The 26,049-nt window shown below is 35.6% G+C and overlaps 1 protein-coding gene and 1 pseudogene across 7 annotated transcripts in view; one reads left to right on the top strand and one right to left on the bottom strand.

Moving 5' to 3' along the window:
• RAB3IP (RAB3A interacting protein) overlaps positions 1 to 26,049 on the top strand; it is a 48,294-nt gene that overhangs the window by 4,259 nt on the left and 17,986 nt on the right. For 6 of the 7 annotated variants that reach the window (XM_057742195.1, XM_057742194.1, XM_057742196.1 and 3 more), the window contains exons 2-4: positions 11,329 to 11,604; positions 12,315 to 12,573; positions 25,471 to 25,566. In XM_057742195.1, the coding sequence (XP_057598178.1) occupies positions 11,354 to 11,604; positions 12,315 to 12,573; positions 25,471 to 25,566 (606 nt within the window). In that variant the 5' untranslated portion in view covers positions 11,329 to 11,353. Of the gene's footprint in view, positions 1 to 11,328; positions 11,605 to 12,314; positions 12,574 to 25,470; positions 25,567 to 26,049 lie in introns of those variants that run through there. The other variant, XM_057742199.1, reaches the window with a different exon arrangement.
• Positions 6,506 to 7,478, bottom strand: LOC130856745 (exosome complex component RRP43-like; annotated as a pseudogene).

The following is a 26,049-nucleotide window of genomic DNA, read 5'->3' as shown; positions in this document are numbered from 1 at the left end:
GAGGGGACTAAGGGAAGGAAGAGAAGGTTACTTATAACAGACAGCATTAACTTGCCATCTCTGGGTTTCCCTTCTGCCTTCCCTTTCAGTTTAAAGCTAAATGTGGTAGTTTCATAAGCTTCAATTGTATATGGAAAAAAGTGAGAAAGTAATACTGATTTATCTTAGGAGATCAGAAACACGAAATTAAATAGCTGTAGCCATAAGCTAAGATTCCTTAGATCAGAGGAAAAAGAATGAAAATTATTGAAGTAGTTCAAGTTTGAGAGATTTGTTGCTTATAGTTAACAACAGGGTTTTATTTATTTATTTTATTTATTTTCTCATGTTATTTATTTATTTATTTTTTTGAGGTACACCAAGTTCAATCATCTGTATATATACACATATCCCCGTATTCCCTTCCTCCCTCAACTCCCCCCCCCACCCTGCCCGTCCCAGTCCTCTAAGGCATCATCCATCCTCGAGTTGAACTCCCTTTGTTATACAGCAACTTCCCACTGGCTATTTTACAGTTTGTAGTATATATATGTCTGCTACTCTCTCACTTCGTCTCAGCTTCCCCTTCACTCCCCGCGCCCCCCAAACCTCGAGTTCTCCAGTCCATTCTCTGCATCTGCGTCCTTGTTCTTGTCCTTGTCTTGTCAACAACAGGGTTTTAAATATAAGCATAATGGAAGGTGATGAAATTCTACATAAAAGTGTATGAATTTGATCATCTAACAGAAAGGAACGCTATGCAAGAATGTGAGAGTACCTTAGAAGCATAAAGGAGCATACTGATGATAGCTTAGAACCAATTAAATAAGTGAATTGTCATTTGAAGTGTCCAGAGTATTGAGTATTTGTTTGTGGGCATCTGATTGACAGATCAGGATAAAGTATAAAGGAACAACTAAAATAAGTTGGAAAGACAGTAGGTGAATGTGCATTAATTAATTTCCTGTTGGGAAGAGAACTATATTTGTACCTCAGAAAGACTTGTTTTCCCTTCCTTCTCCTTTATCTCAGATAGGTAAGGATCCCTTCTGGTTTGTAAGACAACCCCTTTGTATGCTCTTGTTATTTTTCCTATCATTTATTCCTTCTTAGATCTTTATAGATGATATTCATTTGTGTTGTGCTTTACAGTCTTTAGAACATTTTTACGTTGACAGTTAAGCCATTTGATTTTCTCAAATGTAGGCAGAGGAGGTAATATCACCATTATTATAGATGTTGAAACTGAAGCTCCGAGAAATTGAGACTCGCCCAAGTTCACACAGCCAGTTAATCACAGAATTTGAACTAGAAAGAAGGTTTTCTCAAGCTAGTTTGATCAAATGCTCAGGTTTTCCCAAACTTTAAAAACTCAGTTTCTCCAGTCTTGCTACAGGGGTACTTACTGTTTTATCTCTAAGTTTTAAAGGTGGCCTGGAATCAGTGTGTCTGCTCTTCACTGCTCAGCTGTTTATTCCCTCTCTAAAGACTCTTATTGTTTATTTATATACCCAATCAATATATACTTCAGTGCCTATTGAATATTTAGTTGATGTATATTCTTACATATATAAAAGAAAGAGACTTCCACTTTTAAGAGAAACTTGGAAAACAATTATTTTTTATATTTTTGTTCCAAGAATTTGTAATTAAATACAATGTTAGTAACCCAGTAAGTTCTGAGACCTTTCTGAAAACCTTTAATTTAAGAATCTGCTGTAACTAACATCTCTCAATGTGTCAGGTTGTACATTTAAATCCTGTGGAATTAGTAAATAGGAATTAGTTTGTGATCTGTTTTAATAAGAGTGGGAAGATTGTGTAGCTTGACTGATCATCTGACTAAATTTTCCTTTGAGTTATTAATTAAATTCACACTCATAAACATAGACTGCTTCTTAAAATCTAAATGTGAATTTTTTTTGCTACAACCAAAATGTTAGCTTGGAAAACCAACTTTATAATTATGTGAAAGTTAATGAGAAAATTATTTTTTATATATACACCTTTTTGTTTTTTTTCTTCCTTTATATAGTATTTGAATAAATCTCTTTCTAATTATGGAGAATTTAAAATAAAACAAGTAGATGAAAAAGTATGGTGAACCTCAGATTTCCCGTCATCTAGCCCATCAACAGCAGTCAGTCCTGCCCCATCTGCTTCCCTGCGTTATTCCCCCTCTGGTATAATTTTGAGCCAGTTCTAGGCATTGTATAATTTCATATGTAAATATTTCAGTATGTATTTCTAAAAGATAAGGGCAGTTAGCTGCAGTACTATTACACACTTTAAAAAATTAACACTAAGTCCTTAGTATCAAATATCCACACTATAGTAAAATCAGGCTTCTGTGGATTTTTATTTATATGCTATTCCTCCCCTACCCACCAAGAACTACTCCCCACCAAGAACTACATCCTAGCAAAGTAGCATAATAGATAAGGAAATTTTGATAGCAAAGAGAATATAGGGAAAAAAAAAATAGAACACAAAGTAACACCAAATGCTTATTTCAATAGCAGTGCATTAGAGAAACTTCAGTTTTTTCTTTCTGAAAGTAAAACAAGCATTCAGAGATTAAATAGGATTCTCCTGTTTGGATTGTTCTCTTCTTACGGTTGGTTGGGTAAGACTGCCTCAGAGATCCTCTGTCTTGATCTAACCTTTATCCCAGTCTTACCCCTAACCTCCAATCAATTTTACCTTTTAAGTGGTTCTTAGATGTAGTGGAGTTAGGTATTGGAGTCAGACACACCAGGGTTTGAATCCTAGCTCTGTTATTTACTGACTGTTTAACCTTGACAAAATTCATAAATTTCTCTGATCATCAGTTTCTATATCTGTAAAATAGAAATAAGAACCATTTCAAAAGGATGCTGTGAGGAATAACTAGAATAATGTACATAACATATGTGTATATGCCACACAGAAAGTAATAACACACTCGTGTGTATATATGTAGAAATATAAATGAATTGTTCTGAATGTATTTCATATATAGAATACATGCATCTGTCCCCTCATTTGCAGTCAGACCTTCATAATCTCTTGCCTAGCCTGTTGCAGTAACCTCTTAACCAGTTGCCTCCAGTTTCCTCTCTCTAGTTAAAGTTTTCGGGAGTCACTTTTCTAATGACATCACAGTACATCTGTACTTCCTAAAGCATAGATTTGAGCATCTCTTGGATAAACTCCAGGGAACATTTTCCATGTTAAATGAAGCTTTTAATTATCTGTCACATATCTGCCTCTCCAGCCTGATTTTCTGTCCCTTTTTTTTTTTTTTGGTTAGTTTCATTAGTGCCGAATCCTTATTCCTCGACTGTCCTATTTCCTTACTAACCCATCTACAGACTCCTGTTCAGCATTTCAAATCTAACTTATATTTTACTTCTCCCTGAAAGTCTCTTCCTCCTCTCCCCACAACCCTCAGGGTAATCATTTAGTGGCTCATAATAGGCTATGCATCTTCTTTTTAGTCCATTTTCATATCTGTATTCTTAGAACTTAGTACCAGCATTTGCCCTGAGGAGTTGAAGCTGGCAATCATCCTTCCATTCCAACTAGAATAAATGTAATTGATAAAAATTATTAACTACACTTATTTTATACTAAAATAATACGTGTGTAATATATATTCAGTAAGTATATAAATCATTAAGATTTTTTCTGGGCATTCATTAAATAAATTAATACACATGAAATTCTTAGCAACACATAGTTAACTGACACAGTTAACTTTCAGTAAATATTGACTGCTGTTTTTCCTGTGGTAATACTGACTTCTGGAAAGAAATGACATGAAATGCATAGTAGAAATCAGAAGCAAATGCTTTTGATCAACTTTTTTTTAAAATTGGAAATCAGCTTTATTACTTAAAACTGAGTGATAATAAAGCCAACTTAAAACTGAGTAATAATGAAGCCAGCCAAGCTGTGTTGGTAATTCACCTGTAAGAACTTAATGCTGTCATCCTTTTTACTCATTTTTAGTGATCCTTGACAAGTGGGATAATCTCCACTTGAAATTAGTTTTTTGAATTACTTAGTGCAAATAGTACTACTGCTTAAAAATAGTTTATTTTATTCATATAAGAACTTTGAATACGAAATAAATCTTAAAGCGTCCACGTACTGTTTGAAAGAGCAAAAGATTTGCAGATCAGTGTGATTGGCAGCTCATTACCAGCTAAGTTAAACATTTTATGGAAATTTCACGCGGTACATTTAATTTTAAAATAGTCTCCTTTTCAGGAGTGACTGGAATTTAAACAATGTTTAAATGTGTCCCCAGGATGAAAACGTAGTAGGTAGAGGCACTGCTTAGAGTTGCTCTACGAAATACTACTGGCATTTCTCTTTTAATTCTTACCCTGTGAGAAAGAAAACCTAGCTACAGATTACCAGATGAGAGAACCCAGGCACACATTGGCCCAGTAATTTGATAGAAGCAGGATTCACATCTGCCTCTCTTTGAGGTTTGGATCTTATGTTCCTAGCATGTGCTTCAATTTATGCAACATTTGTATTTTCCATAAATGCTTTGCTTTCACATCTTAGACATGCCTGGAAAGTCCTTCTAAGGGCTTTATCTTTCTCTTTGTTTCCTACTTCTTCTTTGGGGCTTTTCTTCAGCTTTACTTTTTCTGGGAGTGCTTTCCCTCTGATTTATTTGCCTCTCCAGTGTGGTTTCTTAGTAGCCTTTGCATATTCTATAGCATTTATCACACTGTGTCATCGCCACTAACTGTCATTGTCTCCTACTGTATTGATACTATTTAGAAGCAGAGATGATTTATCATCTTCTTTCCCCAGAGCCTGGCACATAGTAAACTCTCAATGAGTACTTGTTGAATTAGTAGTTGAGTGTTTATAGGAAAAATAGGGTGGGTGTTGCAGGGATGATGGATTTTAATTCAATTTAAGGAGAAACATTTTTACATGAAACATCTAACAGTGGAAAGGCAAAGCAATTCTGGTGGCAGTAGTGTGGTGTCTAGAGTCCAACAGGCATAGGTTTTATTTTTTATTTTTTTAATTTATTTTTAAAGTCTTTTACTGAATTTGTTACAATACTGCTTCTGTTTTATGTTTCGGTTTTTTGGTTGCGAGGCATGTGGGATCTTAGCTCCCCGACAAGGAATCAAACCTGCACGCCCTGTATTGGAAGGTGAAGTCTTAACCACTGGACTGCCAAGGAAGTCTCAGACATAGGTTTTAATCCTGACTACCCTAAGCTGCTGCTTCCTCAGCTATGCATGTACTGGAACTATACCTGATATTTAGTAAATTCTCAGTAGATATGAGCTGTTGTTACAGGAGAAACAGCCCTATAATCCTGTGTGACGGGGGGACTGGTAGTTTTGATGGCCCAACTCCCCATACCCTTCTTCTTCCCCTGGATTATTTTGAAGCGAATTCAGGTAATTTTATTTCATCTATAAATACTTCTGTGTGTATCTCTAAAAGATAAGAATTTTTTTACATAACCATAATACCATTATTATCTCTAAAAATGGACAGTAATTCATAATAATATCAGAAATACCCAGTGTTCCAGTTCCATTTATTGTCTCATACTATGATTTTACAGTTGGTTAATTCAAATAAAAATTCAAACAATGTCCATACGTTATATTTCATTATGTCTTTTTCCACTTTTATTTATTGAAAAACCCAGGTGGTTTATCCTGTAGAGTTTCCCAGAGTCTAAATTTTGCTGTTTTTCTCCATATGGTGTTATTTTTAATATGTTCCTCTAGGCTCTGTATTTCCTATAAACTGATGAAGATGTTATTTTAATATGTTCCTCCAGCCTCTATATTTCCTATAAACTAATAAAGACCTAGAGGCTTGATTGGATTGGGGTCGTTATTTTCCTCTTTAGAGGAGGCAAGAATGCTTCATGGATGGTGGTAGTGTTCACTTCCTGTTTTAGCACATAATTCTCATCATGTCTGATTTTCTCCCTTTTTGAGATAATATATCGCCAGTGAGTTCAGGTGCTGTCATTCTGATCCATTAATTATAGTCCCCCAGATTTTACCTTAGGGTTTTAACAGTTATTGATGTGTTGCCTAGACTCATTATTTCGTTAGGATTGCAGAGTTATATTTGTTAAGTGGGATTCTTTTAAAAGAAGGACCTTTCCTCATAAACTGTTTAATTCCTTGATGTATAGGAAAGTCAGGATAAATACCGGATTCTTCCTTTCCTAGTTTCCAAAATACTGAATTGGTTCCAAAACACTGATCAAAAGGGACCAGTGAAATTTTTTTGTTCTATTTTTGTTATAATCATGAACTCATGGGTTTAGAACTATTTTTTGTTTGTTCTTTAGAGATATTATCCTTTTTGATGTTCAGATTGTCCCATCTTTGGTTAGTGGGAGTCCTTTTGATACCACTCCAGTACTCTTTTTTTTTTTTTTAGAAGAATGTAGTTTGATATTTATTTAGTATAAAAGGTTTGTGCACAGTGTAACAAATACAGTTTTTACAAATCTGTTTTGAAAATGTGATGGTGGTTTATTTGGGTTTCATACTCTTAAATACTTCATCCATCAGTTTTTTTACTTCTTTGTGTCTTGTAACTGCTCGGCTCATACAGTCTTGAAGTTTAGCTCCAAGTCAGTCCACTTCCACCTGGTTTGTGAAGACAACATAGCTTGCCTTCCTCATCCATTACTACTGTTAAGGTTCCAGTTGCCAGATGTTCCTCCTCTTCAGTAGGGTCAACTATAAGCAGAGTGTCATCAAACACAGCAAAGGAAGTTGCAACTGGGTGAATTCTAATATTCAAATAACTTTTTTTCTTTAAATTAACTTCTGCTAAAGCAGTTTCTTCATTTATAGTAACTTCAGGCAACTGTACATTTTTTAAAGCTGCTAACAAAGCAAAGGTACAAGCATCCAAAATGTTTCCATCATGGTTGAGGCAAATGAGATCACAGTATAGAACCCAAGCAAGCTTTCCTGGACAGATGCATAAGTCCTCTTTATGAATTATCTGTGAGTTTTCAATGACATCTGCAATGAACTGGCTGGCCACTTGGGCCTCTTCTCCAGGAGGTCCAGACCGAAATCTCCAGGAACACAGAGGTGATAGATCCACATTAGGAACAACATATCCTTTATCAGGGGCATCTGTTGGTGGTGCTCCAAATTCCGCTTTAATTCCACAAATTACTGTAGTATTTCCCAGCTTCACTAGAGCAGAACCATCTGCAGTACCAATTGAACCTACGTTGACAGTTGTGGTTCTGAATTCACCAAGTTCCCTCCCATCAGGACGACAGTTCTCTTTCAAAAATCTCCTGTAATACTCCAGAGGTTCCACAGTTCCGCGCCCGCCAGCCTGCCACACTCACTTGAACCCGGCCGCCATCTTCCGCCCGCGGGTCTGCTCCAGTACTCTTTGATAGCTTTCTTACTTCCTGGTAAAACAAGATGTTCCAAGGTTGTTTTGTACATTACTGACCCGGTCCTGGAATCAGCCATTTCTCCGAGGAGCCCTTGTTCTTTTTTTGGTAGGAAATGGTATTACTCTGGGCACAAGGGGTACTTATTGCTCCTGAGTTGGTTACTGTTGTCATATATCTTTTGAGTGGGTAAAGGTAGGCATTTTTTTTAAGTAGAAAAAAATCTTCCTAATATTTCTGATTCAGATTTCAGACTTCAGAATTTAAATTCCTTGATTTATATTTGTACCTCTTTTCTCATATGCTGAAAATCTTAGTTCTGAATGATATTAATATACGAGGGTGAGTCAAAAATTATCCACACTCTGGCTGTAGAATTTATTTTAATTAACTTTTAAAACAGACAAATACATCATTTTTCAACATAATCTCCTTGCTTTTCAATACACTTTGTCCATCCGTCAACAAGCTTTTGGAATCCCTGATAAAAAATGTTTTAGGCTGAGCTGCAAGCCACCAGTGCACCAGCGTCTTCACTTCTTCATCAGAAGTGAATCTTCGTCCTCATAGGGCTGCTTTCAGGGGACCAAACAGCTGAAAGTCTGATGAAGCAAGATCAGGACTATAGGGAAGAAACTTTAACTCCTCAAAACGATGTTTTTGCAGAGTGTCGACAGTGTGGACAAAAGCGTGCAGATGTGCGCACCCTCAGACCACAGAAGACGAATCACTGCATGCTGCTATTCTTTCGTGCAGATCACAAGTGGGGCATCCATTTTTGCTTGCACCGCAGTTACAAATGAACTGATGTAACATGTTCACACCTGCACAGCAGTGACTGGGGAGATAGTAGCCTTGAATGGAAAGTGCTGATAAGACAGTGTGACTGACAAGTTTTAGTATAACTGGAGTGTGGATAATTTTTGACTCATCGTTGTAATTTATATAATAGTTTCAGAATAGCAATAACTTTACTTACTAGTATGATTACTGAAAATAGTGTACGATGTTTTTAACTTCCTTTTGTCCTTAGAATATATTCTAGAGATACACAGTTTTATTACTGTATTTTAAAATCATTTGAAATAGTTCTTTTTGATGTTAATACACAGCTAGATTTATTTGTTTTATTTTTAGAGTTTCTTTTTAAAAATCTAATTTAGTTTTATCGTTTACATGGATCCAAGTTCAAATTCAAATCTACAAAGCAGGGTGCATTTGGAAAAATCTAGCCTTTATGCCTGTCTCCTCTTCCTGTTCTTGCCCTTTCCTAAAGATAACTTTTTTTTGTTTTTGTTTTTTAGATTAGTTTTTGGTGTATCCTTCCATTTCTAAAAGATAAGTACATATAAGAAATATATATGTAATATACATGCAAATAAATTTGTATTTCCTCCTTTCTTAGATAAAAGTTAGCTTACTATACAAAGTTACTATTTTAGTGTCAACATATCCTCAGGATCACTTCATAGCAGTATGTAGACATTATTCATTTATTTTTATAGCTAAATAGTGCTTCATTATGAGGATGTACATGTATTGGTTCATTTGGTCTGTCTTTTGCTAGTGCTGTTGGCCTTATGAATGTATCTTTTTTATTTTGCTTGATTATCTTTGGGATAAAGCCCTGTCAGTGGGCATGCTAGGTCATAGGCTTAATGAAGATGTCATTTTGCTAGATATTGTCAAATTTTCCTCCATAGGGTTTGTAACATTTTACATTTCCAGAAATGCAAATGCTTTCCCACTCTGTGACTCAGTGAACCTCTCAGGTATAGAGAGGTGAATTAGAAATATATGAATAGAAGAAAGAAGTATCATATTTTCTGATAAAATGTTGAAGTTTAATGAAAACTTCATTTATACCATAAAGTGAATTGATTAGTAAACTATATTCAAGTGAAAATGAGATTTTCAGGGTTAGATGTTTGCTTTGGTGCTATGTTTGTGTGTGTATATTACAATAATGAATGAAAAATATTATTTTAGAAAAAGTAATAAATTATAATTGAATGTTAAATACTTTAAATTCTGTGTTAATGTGATCTTCCATTTGGCGTAATGAATATTTTGGGTAAAAAAGCAAGGATTAATTTTGTTTTGAGGACTGAAATTACTGTTTGCTACAATAAAGAAAACATTCATAGGAGTTGAAATTTGGCATTTGTAACAGTTACAGTTTTGATTGTCCATATACAATTGTCCCTCCATACCCACAGGGCATTGGTTCCAGGACTCACCCCCACCCCATACCAGAATCCCCGGATTCTCAAGTCCCTTATATAAAATGACATAATATTGGTGTGTAACCTATGCACATCATCCCGTACACTTTAAATCATCTTTTATAATCCCATAATACCTAATACATTGTAAATTCTGTGTAAATGGTTGCCAGCCTGTGACAAATTCAAGTTTTCTTTTTGGAACTTTCTGGAATTTTTTTTCTGAATAATTTCTACCTGAGGATGTGGAACCCCTGGATATGGAAGGCTGACTGTATGTCTCTGAAGGGCTGAGACATGTAGTGATCTGTAATTTTGAGAGAATATATGTTTTGTCAACTCCCTCTCTTCCCAACTTTACTGCAGCCTTTGTTGTTCCCTACTTGTCTTCTTTTTAACACTTTTTTGTTGAATATGAGAGAGTAAAATTTTTCAGTTTAATGAATGAGGTTTCTCTCTCTTTTTTTTTTTTTTTTTGCATTTTATGATGAAATTAGGTGCTTGTGTTTGGGAATTTTTCAGAGTTCTGGGAAGGTATTAGTCAACAATTATCAAAGTACAATTGTAAGAAAGAAAGTATTGGGAAGAGAGATTGGGTTCAGATCGTAGAAGACCTTGATTTTCAAGATAACAGGTTCGGAATTTATTCTGTAGACAGCAGGAGATCAATAAAGGTTTATAAGATTTCTTTTTTTATTTTTCAAGTGAAAAACTTGAGTGATACACTTTTTAGTTTTCATGTAAATTTTGTCATATAATTGTGTAGTTGTGAAATATTTTGTACTTGTGGAGAAACTAAAGCATACATGTTATTATTAGTGGGTGATTGATAACAAATGTTTATTTGTACTCTGTGCCAGGTACATCGTGCAAGACTGAATGCTTTCTGTGCATTGTCTCCCTTAATCCTCACAGCAGCCTGGAGGAGGAAGGGAATATTATTATTCCCATTCTCATCCCATTAGAGGGGAAATTTAAGGCTTAGAGAAATGCAGTGAGTTATCCTGGATTGGATCCCAGGCCTATCGAGAACTTTGGGGCTCGTTGTTTAGATGGTAATAGTGATCAGTGTTAATATCCTGATTGTGGTGATGGTTTACTAGGATACAGACACTGGGATATTAAGGGGTAATGGGTATCATGCCTAAAATCTATACTCAAATGGTTTGAAAATGTTAACAGTTTCATAATCTGGGTGAAATATATATGAGAGCAACTCATTACGTAAATTTGAAATTATTTCAAAATAAGAAAAGAAAAAAACACTGACTCATCCAAAGTCACATAGCCAGTATGAGGTAGAGCAGAACAGTTAGTTGAACTTAGGTCTATCTTGTTCTAAGCGTGTGTGTCTGTCTTTACTGTCTCTTCTTATTCTAACCAAAGTCATATATGATAGCAAAGTTAAAAATAAAAAGCAAATTTTTGTTCATTCCTCATTGTTAAATACTTATTAATTACTCACTGTAACAGTGTTAGCCATCACTTTTAAGTGTATTCTGAATCAGATTGTTTGCCTTTTGTAGTGTTTATACTCTGAGATCACTTAATAAATTTTAAATGATTGTAGTTTCTTTCCTGTCTCTTTTATTGTAAGTTTATACTTTATAATGGACTGTTAAACACATTTTATAAATATACATCTTAATGTAACTTTAAATGTCACTATCCTAAAATAATTTCCTGCTTTTTGTTTTAACATAGGTTATCCTATGATGAGGCTTTTGCTATGGCTAATGACCCCTTGGAAGGCTTCCATGAAGTAAACCTTGCTTCACCTACTTCTCCAGACCTTCTTGGTGTGTATGAACCAGGAACTCAAGAGCAGACTACCTCACCAAGTGTCATCTACCGGCCACATCCTTCAGCTTTATGCTCCGCCCCTATCCAGGCTAATGCCTTAGATGTTTCCGACCTTCCTACACAACCTGTGTATTCATCTCCCAGACGTTTAAATTGTGTGGAAACGTCTAGTGTCAGGTAGGAGAGCATCAAAGTGCTTATTTTAGAGGAGTGCATTAAACAAATGAAGTTTGCTTGGTTAACTTATTTTAAGTTTTATTCTTTTAGAAAATTTGAATAGTACAGGGTTGTTCATGAAGAGCAATACATGTCAATGCTCAAGAGGAGGGTCGCAAACTTTTTATGTAAAGGTCCAAATAGTAAGTATTTTAGGCTTTGTAGGCTACACAGTCTCTGTTGCAACTGTTGGACTCTGCTGTTAAAGTGTGAAAGCAGCCGTAGGCAGTATGTAAATGAATAAGCTCCAATAAGACTTTATATATATGGACACTGCATTTTGAATTTTATATAATTTTCTTGTGCCACAAAATACTACTATTTTTTTTTCAACCATTGAAAATGTAAAAATCATTCTTGGTTTGTGGGCCTTAAAAAACAGGTGACAGGCTGAATTTATTCTCCGTTTAGTTTACAGACCCCTGTTCTAGAGTAGCACTATCCAGTAGAACTTTCTGGGATGATGAAAGTGTTCTATTTCTGTGCTGTTTAATATGATAGCCATTAGCCATATGTGGCTATGAAGGACTTGAAATGTGGTTGCTTTGCCTCAGGACATGCTATTAATTAAATACAGTGGTGAACAAATTGGGTAATGCAGTTGTAGACATGTGTGTTTGTGCCAGTTATATTTGAGCACATGCTGATGTTTTTTGAACTCTCCTTTACAGCATCCATGTTACAGACCCAGCATCTTGTTCTACCTCCGGAGTCACAGCTGGGTTAACTAAATTAACTACAAGAAAGGACAACTGTAATGCAGAGCGGGAGTTTTTACAGGGTGCTACTATAACAGAGGCTTGTGATGGCAGTGATGATTTTTTTGGGTTGAGTACTGATAGTCTGTCCCGCTTACGAAGCCCATCTGTTTTGGAAGTCAGAGAAAAGGGCTATGAAAGATTAAAAGAAGAACTTGCAAAAGCTCAGAGGGTAAGCAAAAAGATATTTTATTCTTCCATATGGTATATGCAAAATTAATATTTATCCATGGGGGGCAACTGAAGTGAAATCATTATAGTTCTACACTTATCTTTTGCATATGCACAGTCTCAGCTGCTGTTGGGCAGCATTTAGGAATCTGTAAAATTGAGTAGTAAAGAAGCTTGTCTAAGAGTACGAACTGGACAAAAGAGATTCTGAAATTCTTTTTGTGCCTCCCCTACATTGCCTGTTCTCTGTCTTGCATTAGCAAATGCAGATTTGGTGAGTTATGTTCCATGTGTGGGTTTTTTCCTCTCTATATGTGGTTGACTTTGTGATTATTTGCTTGAAGCCATTCAGTCCAAGTCATTATGTTTTGAGGAATTGTTTTAGTATTGGTGCCTTGCCATTCAGCTGGGTTTGAATATTTTCTATACCTTACCTTGGAAAATTTTCTTTTCCTAGTAATTTGTTTTGTTTCTCACTTGGTCATCTTTTAAATTTCTGTTTACTCCCAAATTTGTGACTGTATGTTATTCTTTTTCTGAATCTGTAATTAAATTTTAAAGGAAAGTTTGTAGCACTAAGTATTCGTATTTTAGAAAAAAGGGCGTTTCAAATCAACAATCTAGTCTCCCACTTTAAGAAACTAGAAAAAGAAGAGCAAAATAAAACCAAGAGCAAGCAGAAGGAAGAAAATAATAAAGAGCAGAAGTAAATGAAATTGACAACAGAAAAACTAGAGAAAATGAATGAAACAAAGTGCTGGTTCTTTAAAAAGATCAATAAAATTGACAAACCTCTAACAAGACTGACAAAGAAAAAAACCGGAAAACAGAGTATCAATAGCAGAAGTGAAACAGGGGATATCACGACAGACCCTGCAGACGTCAAAAATATAATAAAGGAATAATAAGAACAGCTCTGTGTACATAAATTTCACAACTTAGGTGAAATGGTCCAGTGCACATTTAGAAAATTGAGACAATAAGGAAGACATTCTATAGCATGATTTCCAGCATATTATGGTGTTTTACAAACATATATTCCCATCTTCTCCCCACCAGACTTGTCTCTCAAGAGCATGACATTGATTTTTGTATTTCCAATGCCTCGAATAATACAGGATGATGCCTGGCATATATGTCTCTCTATAAATGCTTCAGTGAATGGTTGGCTAATGGTTAAACATCCATGAAGATATATTAAAACATTTTTGGTTGAATGTATATTTATCAGAAAGAAAAATCAATAGCCTTTTTAATCTTTTCCCAGAGGTAGGGGGTGTGGTAAGGTGTGGTTATATTTGGCATGTCATTTGGCCCCGACTCTTGTTTTAATATAGAGTATTAAGTGAAATAATGTATATAGAGGTAAACTATTGAACATATATATCCATCTTTCAGAATGCATTGTGGTTACTGATTGATCAGAATATATTGCTAATTTCTTAGCTCAAGTTTGGAGTTGTTTTTGAAATCTTCAGTTTGTTGTATTTTGAAGTACTGTTGAGGTAATTGAAATGATGATGCGTGAACACATGCATATGGTGAATTCTATTACAAAGAGTACAGATAGTATTAATCAGAGTTCAAGACTTGAAAAGGACTGTTGAATATGAAAATATTTCCTGAGTTATGGCAATTTGTGAATGAAAATTGTCAGTAGTTATTTTCTTTATTCTGATTATTTTTTTTTAAGAGCAGCCAGAAAGTTACTATTTTTCCATCCTTTTACTTTTAACCTATTTTTGTCTCCCTATTTAAAGTAGATTTTCTTGTAGGCAGCATATCATTAGATCTTGCTTTTTTATCCTTTCTAATAATCTCTGCCTTTTTAATTGGTGTGTTTGTGTTAGACTTTTTACATTTAATGTGATATAGTTTGGTTTAAATCTGCTGCCTTACTATTTGTTTTCTGTTTGTCTCGTTTCTTTTTCCATTTTTTCCTCGTTTACGCCTTCTTTTGAATTAATTCCATATATTTTTGTGATTTCATCTTACCTCCTTTGGCTTATTGGCTGAGTATCTTTGTTTTGCTAATTTAGTGATTGATTTAGGGTTTATAGTATATATCTTTAATCACTCTCTACCTTCTGATAATAATATACTACCTCACAGTGTAATAACTTTACAAAAGTATACAGTTGACCCTTGGACAACATGGGTTTAGGGGTAGTGGCCTCCCATGCAATTGAAAATCTGCATATGACTTTACTTGGTTCTGCACCTGTGGATTCAGCCAACCACGGATTGTGTGGTACTGTAGTATGTATTTATTGAAAAAAATGGACACATGCAGTAGAAACTCATGTTGTCTGGGGGTCAGTTGTACTTCTGATTTCCCCTTTCAGTTTTTGTGCTGTGATTGCCATAATTTTACTTCTTCATATGTTTTATTTAAATTCCACAATACATTTAACTTATTTTTTCATTAAACAGCTGGTTATTTTTTAAAGGGATTTACTTAATAAGAGTCCTCATATTTATCCATGTAGTTACCATTTCCAGTGCTCTTCATTCCTTCATGTGGATCCAGATTTCCATCTGATACCATTTTCCCTCTACTTGAAGTTCATCCTTTAACATACTTGTTGTGTGTGTGCTGCTGATAAGTTATTTTTGGCTGTTGTATATCTTAAAAGGTCTTTTTTTCACCTTTGCTTTTGAAATATATTTTCACCGGGTAAAGAATTTTAGGTTGATAGTTTTTTTCTTTTAGTACTTTAAAGATGTTGCTCTAGTGTCTTCTAGCTTGCACTGTTTCTCACGGGAAGTCAGCTGTTATCCTTACCTTTGTTTTTCTGCATGTGATATGATATTCCTCTGTATCACTGGCTGTAAGCTATTTGATTATGGTGTGCCTTGGTGTAGTTCTCTTCAGGTTTCTTGAGCTTGGAATTTGTTGAGCTTCTTGAATTTGTGGATTGTTTGTTTTCATAGAGGTTGGGAAATTTTGGTCATTATATCTTCAAAAACATTTACTTCTCTATCTCTCCTCCCCTTCAGGACTCCTATTACGTGTACAGTAAACTGCTTAAAGTTGTCCGATAGCTCACTGGTACTCTCTTCACTTATTTTTAAAATCTTTTTTCTCTCTGTGTTTCATTGTGGATAATTTCTATTGCTGTGTCTTCAGTGTCACTACTCTTTTTTTTTCTCCCCTGTAGTATCTAATATGTTAACTCTATACAATGCATTTTTTATCACAGACATGTTAGTCTTCATCCCTGAAAGTCTGATTGGGTCTTTTAAGTTTTTTGCTTGCTTTGTTTAACATGTTTAGTGTGTCTTTTAGCTTCTTGAATATGTGAAATACAGTTTAATAACATTTAATCCTTGTCTAATAATGCTTTCATCTCTTCAGGTTATATGCTGGGACAAATCATAAGCCTCACTTTTTGTTTCCCATTTCTAGAGGATCACTGTCTTTTTTACCTGATGTCTCAATGTCTTAAAAGTTGTTTCATAGATTTTTTTCCTGTTTTTTAGTTCCATCAGGTAGGCTGGTAAATCTGATCCCTGTTACTCTGTCTTGATTGAGAGTGAAAGTTGTATTTCTTTATTTGTATTGTTTGCTCTGCTCCATCCCAGTTAACCCCAACACAGAAGTCTACACTTAAACACACACTTCAATAATCTTGAGCTTCGTGAGGATAGGACCACATGTGTTTCTGCTCATGATTATATTGTGAGCACATAATGGCTTCTCAACTCATTCTGTTGATTAAATGAATATATACATGTGTGTGCAGTAACAATGTGTAAGTAGACACATGCATAATACATTAGTTAGGGCTGTGCTAGCTTCTTGTAAGGTACCCCTAAATTTTAGTGACTTAACAGAAGTTCATTTTTATTCATTTAACACTTTAAAGCAAATTTCATAGTTCCTAGGCAGTTCCTTGTGAAATAATTTGGGGATCTGTATTTCTTCCTTCTTGGATCTTTGTAATCTTTTAGAGTTTTATTATCTGTATCTAACCATTGAGGTGAAGGGAAAAGAAAACTTGGAGAAAGTACACCAGCTTCTAAAAAGCTTTGACTTAGAAGTGATACACGTAACTTTTACTCACATTCTGTTGGTGTGAACCAGTTTCATGCTGATATTTAAATGTGTGATGGTCTGGGAAATGTAGTCTTTTGTGGAGCACCCACCTACCAGCAACAAATCCATAGTGTGTGTAGGGGGAGCAACCATGTGGTTATTGATTTTCAGGTGCAGGGATGCCAGAGGTGGTGATGTAATCCTTCACTTGTTTGGCCTTCTGTAGGTCATTGCTGAAGAACAGTTTTTGGTGGAATCCTAAGGCAAAAGTTGGGTTTTAGTACATCTTTTTTAAAATGTAGATTCCTGAAGTCTACCCCAGATTCTGTTGAAACAAAATTATTATATTGAGGCTTGAGGATATGCATTTTCAGTAAACTATGCTATTCTTTTTTTTTTCCTTTTTCTTTTTTAATTGAGGTATAGTTGATTTACAGTGTTGTGTTAGTTTCTGGTGTACAGCACCCTATTGATTCTTACATTCACTGAAGTGTGAGACCTACTGATGTAAGGTGTTAACTTTGAACTTTTAATTATTCTTCCTTAAAAGAGAATGAAAATGACTTAGAAAATAAAATCTAGTGGAATAGCTTACATCCAGAGAGTCATTCAAAACACATACTTGATACGGGGATGTGTGTATAAAAACAGATGATTGAACTTGGTGTACCCCCCAAAAAATAATAAATAAATAAAATAAAATAAAAAAACAAACAAAAAAACACATACTTGTACAAATCCATGTTTAACCTGGCCCCACTAACTGTAACCGAGGATGTTTATAAACATTTACTACGTTCTTTCATGAACAAACATTTCTTGAGTAACCAAAGTGTTCACAGCTTGTATTAGGCCCTGTAGAAGGAAAAATAAATTAGCCTTTACCCTACTCTTAAGGTGTTTACTAGTTGGGGAGAAAAGACGTACATACCTGGTAATGTTTCATTGATTCTGAGTTATACATTTTCCCTCATTTTAACATCTCTGAAGTCAGTATGAGTTTTAGAATTGTTCCCAGCTAGAAAACAGTCATGACAGTTGTCATTGCCTGTTTGTGCGTGAACTTGCTTATAGCTGTTCATATTGTTACTAAATCAGTTGAATTTATGTGAGTTGGGTGTTGTATTTGTTGCTCTGAATTACTGGGTTAAATATTTTAAAATGATCTCACTATGATAGGATATCAAAACAAAGAGAAAGGTATAAAAGAGAATGACATACGATAAAAATTTGTGTCTCTATCAGTTGAAAAGACTTCTTCCTATAAAGTATAAAATGAAAATTCTAAGTGGAAAAAAAAAACCTCATCAGATCATAGTTTCATTGCCAGCATTTTTTCTTTCTTGGTGTATGAAATGTTTATCTGAAAAGTAGTGTCTTAAATTTAATGGACTATACTTGACCATAGAGTCCTGGTTTTCTGTGTTTTAAATATCTCTCAAATTTATTTTCTCTAGTACTGCTATTCTAAGTCTGTGTCTCTTAACTGAAATATTGCAGTAGTCAATTAGTTCTTTTTCCCTGTCTCCAGTCTTTTTTTTTTTTTTTAACCTAGCCACACAGTTCAAGGTACTGTTTTGAATTGCAGTCTGATTGTCACTATCCTGTTTAAAATCCTTCAGTGACTTCCCATTGCCTTTGAGATGATTTCCCCTTTTCTTTGATGTAAGCTCCACTTTCTTAGCCAAGGCTTTTCAGGACTCACCATATACCTAACTTTCTGGCATTATCTAGCTGTGGCACCCACCCCTCCCCATCTTTAGCTACTGTAGGATATGCTGTTTTAGTCTTTACATTTGACAAGCTCCTACGTTTTCTAGTGTGTGCACATCACTACAATAGCCCTTACCAGTTTTCCTTGTGAATCTGTTTAAAGATTTGCTACCCTCAGTAGGCTGTGGCTTTGTGAAAAGCATGGACTGGGTCTCATTCCTTTTCTGTTTCCAGCATCTCAGTGAATGCCTGATGCATTGTTAACACGAAATTAATGTTTGTCGGAGTGAATTTCGAATAGCTATATTACAGTGTAAGGTGCTGATAATGAAAAGTACAAATGACATTCTAAAAAGTATTCACATGAAATACAAATTTGAGTTCGTATAGATAGATTGAGTTGGACTTAGAAGCATAAAGGTAAAGAGTCAAACATTTTTGGCAAGTCAAGGTGGATGAGATCAAGTTGGGGAGTGAAACAGGAACAAGTCAGACCAGTTTAACTCTAGTTTTAGAGTCTGGATCAAGGGTAATAACTCTGAAAAGGGAAACTGAGCACATGTAGAGGGTCTTTAGTATCAGGGTGAGGTTTACTTTGGTAGGTGGTTGGGAACGATTCAAGAATTTGCCTTTGTGATGACATACGTATTGCTCTAAGGATTGGAAACTTCTCAAGGGGACAGTGTCTTGCTTGGTTTTGTATCCTGAGGGAGTACTGTAGTATTTACATAGTAGGAAATGTTGAATGAATTGACTTAGTTTTCATATATAATTATAAAATTGTGAAATTTTTTGAGTTCAGAAGGACCTGGTATTAAATTTACAGATTTATAAATAACTCAGGGAGAATCTTTATGATGACTTTCTATTCAAGACCATAATATGTCTTTCTTCCTGTTTGTTTAGGTCTGCTTTTGTATTTTGTATTTGAGAGTATTTTAAAGTTTCCATTTTGTGTTGTAGTCTTTAGCATTATGAAGTTTCCTTTATCTTCTTTAGTGACTTTTGCCCTGCATCTGGCCTAGTCTGTTATCGGTATTGAGGTCTCTATTTTGTTTTTATATGTATTATATTTTTTAGTACGCTTCTACCCATCCTTTTATTTTTAATCTGCCTGAATCACTTAGTTTTAGGTGTGTCTCTTGTATAGAGAATAGAGATGGATTTTGCATTTTCAGCCAATCTGAAAATCATTTTCTTTTAATAAGTGAGTCACACACATTTGTATTTATTGATAAGTATGCTGCATTTAGGCTTGTTTCTGTCACATGGCTTTCAAATGTCTACTCTTTGTGTACACAAATGTTTTCTGTTTTCTTTGTGCCCTCTTCCTTTTTTTCCTTTTTGGTATTTTGGAAGGTTTGATTTCCATTCTAGTTGTTACTTTTAATCAAAGAATTTCCCTTAGCCTTTCTTTAGGTACTGACTTTGTTCCCTACTGTAAGCAATACTATAAAATCATTTGGTAACTATTCCTTTCCTTCTCTATCATTTAATTTTAGTTATAAATATTATCTTAATGTTAATCTCTATGGTGTTAAATATGTTTAGGTTTGTACTAATTGATTTGTGAGCCTCAAGTTATAGCCCTTTATTCCCAGTTAATATTTAAGATGTTAGTGAATTTAGTTTCATCTTTCTCCTGTTTTGTTGGTTTTTGTTTTGTGTGTGTGTTATTTTTACATTTCTAAAGCTTATAGCATTTATGTAACTGTTTTCTCAACTTTATCTCCATTTAAAAAAACACTTTTTTAGAGCAATTTTATACTCATATCAGAAATTGAGAGGAAAGTACAGAGTCGCCATATATCCCCTTTCCCCACATATGAAAAGCCACTCCCACTATCAATATCTTGCCCTAGGATGGTACATTTGTTACAGTTGGTGAACCTACATTGACATGTTATTATCCCCCACTTACTTTAGTGTTTACATTAGGGTTCACCCTTGGTGTTGTACATTTTGTGGATTTTGACAAAAATATAATGATGTGTATCTATTATTATAGTATCATATGGAATAGTTTCACTGTCTTAAAAATCCTCTGTGCTTTACCTGTTCATCCCTCCCTACCTCTCAGTTCCTGGCAGCCCACTGATCTTTTTACTGTTGCCATAGTTTTCCCTTTTTCAGAATGTCGTACAGTTGGAGTCATACAGTACGTAGCCTTTTAAGACTGAATTCTTTTATTTAGTGATGCATGTATTTTCCACCATGTCTTTTCATGGCTTGATGGCTCATTTCCACTTAATGCTGAGTAATGATTTGTTGTTTGGATGTACAAAAGTTTAATTATTCATTCACTTACTGAAGGATATTTGGTCGCTTCCAAGTTTTGACAGTTATGAATGTATAAATATCTATGTGCAGGCTTTTGTATAGTTGTAAGTTTTCAGATCCTTTGGGTAAATACCAAGGAGTGTGATTGCTGGATCGTGTGCTAAGAGTATGTTTGGTTTTGTAAAAAATTGCCAAACTGTCTTGCAAAGTGGCTGTGCCATTTTGTATTCCCACCAGCAGTGCATGAGAATTTGTGTTGCTCTCCATCCTTGTCAGTATATATTGTTGTCATTGTTTTGGTTTTTGGCCATTCTAATAGGTGTATGGTGGTATCTCATTGTTGCTGTAGTTTGCATTTCCCTGATGACATGTAATATGGAACATCTTTTCGTATGCTTATTTGCCATATATATGTCTTTGGTGAGGTGTCTGTTCAGAACTTTTGGACATTTTTTAATCAGATTGTTTTCTTACTGTTGAGTTTTAAGAATTCTTTGTATATTTTGGTTAATAGTCCTTTTTGTCTTCTGCAAATATTTTCTCCCAGTCTGTGGCTTATCTTTTCAGTCTTGTATGTCCCCATCTTTTACTTGTAGTTCTACAGTTAAATATGTTTGCTTCTCACCCCCAGTTCTTAATGTTAAAGCTTCCCCAATTTTTGTTTCTTGATTGCATGAAACTCATTTGCCACTTGATTACTCAGACAGGCTTATGGGGGATATATTTTCCAAAGTTTAACGGGTTTATAAATTTTTGTCTCTAGTCTTACATTTGAAGGATGCTTTGGCTGGAAATAAAATCCTCAACTCACATTTTTTTCCCTTGAGTATCTTAAAAATGTGATTCCATTGTTTTCTAGCGTAAAATGCTGTTGAAATATGGTACCTATCTGATTTTCTTTCCCCTGTATCAATAGTTGACTTGGCTTTGTGTTTAACTTTTTTATTATGGTAACTTCACATACTTTTGTTTGTTTTGTTTTTCATGGTTAAATGAATTGGATTTCCCAGGATTGTTAGGAAGAGGTTCCTGTGAAGGAGTAGGATAAACTAAGATAGCTCTCTCAGTTTCATGTTCCAGGGTTTTCCCTTGTGGTGGTGTTGGTGTTGTATCTGTGTAGCCGCCTCTGTCTCTCAGAGGTGAGCCTGTTCAAGGTTTTCTTGAGGAGGTGGTTCAAGATGATGGTATTGGAAGATCCTGAACCTACCTCCTCACATAGACACGGCAAATCTACAGCCACATATGGAATAATTCCCTCTGAAAAAGACCTGAAAACTAGTTGAACAGCTTCTCCACACAAAGGATAAAAAGGCCATATCGAGGCAAGTAGGAGAGGCAGGCTCACCAGGAAACCCACCCGTGACGCGGCCGACCCACAGTCAGTAGGGATCTCACAAACTCAGAGCTTCTCCCTGAGGAGCAATTTGGCTTTGAAAACCAATGGGGCTTACATCCAGGAAAACCAACAGGCTATAGGGAACTGAGATTTCACTCTTAACGGCTCACACACAGACTCTCTTACCCTGGGACCTAGCACAAAAGCAGCAGTTTGAAAAGTGCCTAGACCATAAGTGAAGGAGATTCATTTGCTAATCTTAAAGCATATGACAGAGGGGTAGGGGCTGTTGGGACTCTCTCTGGGAGTGGAAGTGCTGGCTCTATTTTTGCATTCTGTGTCTTGCAAGCACTGGCAGGTGCCATTTTTGCACTCTCCCTCTACCTTGCTAGTGTTCTGCATCCCTGTGGTCTCCCACAGCTTCATTAAAGCTGGTGGGCACATCCCCACCCTGCTGCTCTCCTGCAGCCCTACTAAAGCCAGTGGGTGCACACAGTCCACACAGAGCCTTGAATGACTGGCTTTAGAGGCCAGGACGGGGCTTGTGTTTTTTGGGCCCCATGGGACTGAAGCAGTCAGAGAGACAGTTCTTGGCAGACTACCATCCCCAGGGCGTGGCATAGATAGCTGACTGAAACACACCCCCAGTCTTCCTGTGAAAAATCCTATTTACTTGTCCTGGAGCTTCAGCCTGAGGTTTAGCACACATTTAAAGGGTGTGGCATGTTCTCAGGGGATGTAGGCCAGGAGATGCCATCTTTGCTTTCTCCCTTGGCCTTGCTACAACTTGGAGGTACCTCCCAGAAATGAGCTTGAGCACTTGTCTAGAGCCCTGAGTTTTGCAACTGTTGCCAGGGGGATGGCACCTCCAGATCACCTGGTCTAGAGGCTGGTGAGATTTTCAATTGTGGTCCTATAGGACTGTAAACATTTTCATGCTTTAAAAGGTGCTGCCTAAGGGTCTGGCTTCTCAACAGCTTGAAACTAGATGCTGATTACGATTCCTCCCTTTGGAACACTGACAGGTCTTGGCACAACCTCAATAACTGGGACCTATCAAGAATAAATCAGGCTGCTGAGCTAGACACAAAGGTTCAAGAGGCAACCAAGAGCTAGGACTTGAACAATAAAGTTCATCTTTTAAATGAGGCCACTCCTTCAAGACTGGGAAAGGGAGATATTTTGCATAATACATGGACACAAACACAGAGGGTCAAAATTAAAGAGAGATGTTCCAAATGAAAGAACAAGATAAAACCCCAGAAAAAGCCTTAATGAAACAGATAAGTGATTTACCTGATAAAGAGTTCAAAATAATGGTTTCACCAAACCTGGGAGAAGGATGGATGAACAAAGAGAACTTCAACAAAGATAGAAAATACAAGAAAGTACCAAACGTAAGTCACAGAGCCAAAGAATCTAATAATAGAACTGAAAAATACACAGGAGGGGTTTATCAAGAGGATAGATGAAGAAGAAGAAGAAAGAATCAGTGATCTGGAAGACAGGGCAGTAGAACTCAGCCAAATAGAGCAGCAAAAAAAAAAAAAAAAAAAATAGAATGAACAAAAGTGAAGATAGTGGAAGGGGCCTGTGGGAGCACTATCAAATGGAACGACATTCACATTATGGGGGTCCCGGAGAAGGGAGACAGGAGGGGGCAAAGAATTTTTTGATGAAATAATGGTGAAAACTTCCTCAACCTGGGGAAGGAAACAGGCATCCAGGTCCAGGAAATACAGAGAGTTCCAAAAAAGATGAACTCAAAGAGACACACACCAGGACACATTGTAATCAAAATGTCAGAAGTAAGATAAAGGGAATATTAAAATCAGCAGGTGAAAAACAATGCATTACATGCAACTCCCAAAAGACAGAGTTTTCAACAGAAACTTTGCAGGCCAGAAGGGGCTGGCATGATACATTCAAAGTGCTGAAAGGAAAAAAACTTCCAACCAAGAATACTCTACCCCAGCAAGATTATCATTCACAGTTCAAGGAGAGCGAAAGAGTTTTCCAGACAAGTGAAAGCTAGAGTTCACCACTATACCAGCCTTATGAGAAATGTTAAAGAAGCTGAAAAGAAAGGGCATTAATTAATAACAAGAAAACTCATGAAAGTGAAAAAAGGTTTTTTCCATTAGCCTAATGTCTCTGTGAGCTTTATAGGCTTAGCATTACATCATAAGATATTTTTTTTTCTAATACTATTTCTGGTGATCTGTTTCCTTTTAACCTTGCCACTCCTTCCTCCTTTAATATCTGAACCTTCTCTCTCGCTTATCTCTGTTATTCCTGTCCTGCAATTTGGTTTTATATTCCAAGAGTTTTCCCCTAATGGTGGGGCTCTGTCCTTCTGGAAGGGTCTCTTTGCTGAATGCTTTGAGATTCCTGAGTGTTTAGAGCTTCACTGTACCATTTGCTGCCTCTGTACTGCGTAAGATTTTTGCACTCATCTGCAACTTGGAGCCTCTGAAAACCTTTCCCTTTTTCTCCATTTGTTCTCACATTTTTTTCTTCCAGTTTTTAACCAAGGGTATAGCCCTCTACTTTTGGGGCATTTATAATGATTTTTGGGTTCTGAGGCTTTATGGAGTATGTCTGTAATCCCTTCCACACAGCTGCTGATCCTGTGGTCTGGGCAATGTAGCTACATTTTCTCATGATCTGAGATTTGTGGGAATTCTCTTTTACCTAGTTGAAGATGTAGTCATTGGGTTCTTCTGATATCCCAGTTGGTATATTTGGTTTTTAGGAGTGTGTGTGGGGATTCAAAAACTATGCTGCCACAATTATAGCATGACTAACCCATTATTTTGTTAGTGTATTTGTGGCTGATATATAGAGAGCTTGGATTTTCTTTTTAATCTCTGAGTCTGAAAGATAAATTTAGGGTAACATATAACATTGCATATTTTAACATCTTAATAAAGGAATTTTTTAGCATCTATTTATGACCTATTGAGTTATGTATAAATGTAGGATTTTTGTCATTAATATTCTTCTTGATTTTAAATATAATATACATTGTTTGCCTCTGGTTGCAGTGTTAAGTGGGTATAGTTTCCTAATGTAAATTTTAGACTAATTGCAGTATGGTACATGAAATTATAGGTAAACAATTTTTAAAGTAAATATGAAAAAAAGTTCACTAAACATTTATTGAAATGAATCAGCATAATTGAAAAAATTCCTTGGTCAATGGAAATAAATATGTTCAGAGAAAAGTTAAGGAAAAAAGAATGAAGTTATTTAATTGTTTGTTTTTACATGTAATGAATAATTATACTTAATCTTAGGGTATTTTATGAAAAAAACATGAAAATTTAATATGTGAGTTAGAATTCTTTGTAATTTTAGCTTTGCCTGATTGTTTCCACATAGCAAGTGCTAAATAAACACTTTCAGTGCAGATGTTGTAGGAGGGGGCAGTATTAATATTTTGTAATTTTATTAGTAAAGATTATATAGTCTGCTGACTCTAACTTCGAACTTTGGAAATAAAAAATAAAATGATCAATTTCTCATAGGAACTGAAGTTAAAAGATGAAGAGTGTGAGAGGCTTTCTAAAGTACGAGATCAACTTGGACAGGAATTGGAGGAACTCACAGCTAGTCTATTTGAGGTTGGTCTGTTTACATCTTGGCCAAGAGCAACGTCATGATTTTTATATATTGATAGAATTGTATTTTGAGGGAATCTTGAAAAAGATACGCTTAGTTTCATGCATATATATAAGTCCTCTATAAAAATAAAATCTTTAAGAAATGTAAAGTCTACAACTTAAAATGAAATGAAAAGAAAAAAATAGCACTATGGGTTACCAGAATCAGTTGGTTTAAAAATATGTATGTGGAAAGAAGGGAGGTAAATTTTAATTTTGATTTTTACCAACTGTTTAGGGGCTGCTTTAGACTATCTTTATATGATTCCATAACAAAGATGGCAAACCCTTGAGGTAGTCTTCTGATAGGGGGTGATTTGAGGAAGGTTAGAAGGCACACATCTTTATCTCCAGCCTGCCACAAGATCAGAATTCCTACCCAGTTCAAGCAGTGTTGCTCAGTAGGGGTGCCATTGACATCGTTGGACATTTAGCATCCTTGGT

This window comes from Hippopotamus amphibius, chromosome 7, assembly GCF_030028045.1.
Source record: "Hippopotamus amphibius kiboko isolate mHipAmp2 chromosome 7, mHipAmp2.hap2, whole genome shotgun sequence".
Taxonomy (NCBI): domain Eukaryota; kingdom Metazoa; phylum Chordata; class Mammalia; order Artiodactyla; family Hippopotamidae; genus Hippopotamus; species Hippopotamus amphibius.
Note: the sequence above shows the minus strand (reverse complement) of the source record. Positions and strands in the feature narration are given on the sequence as shown.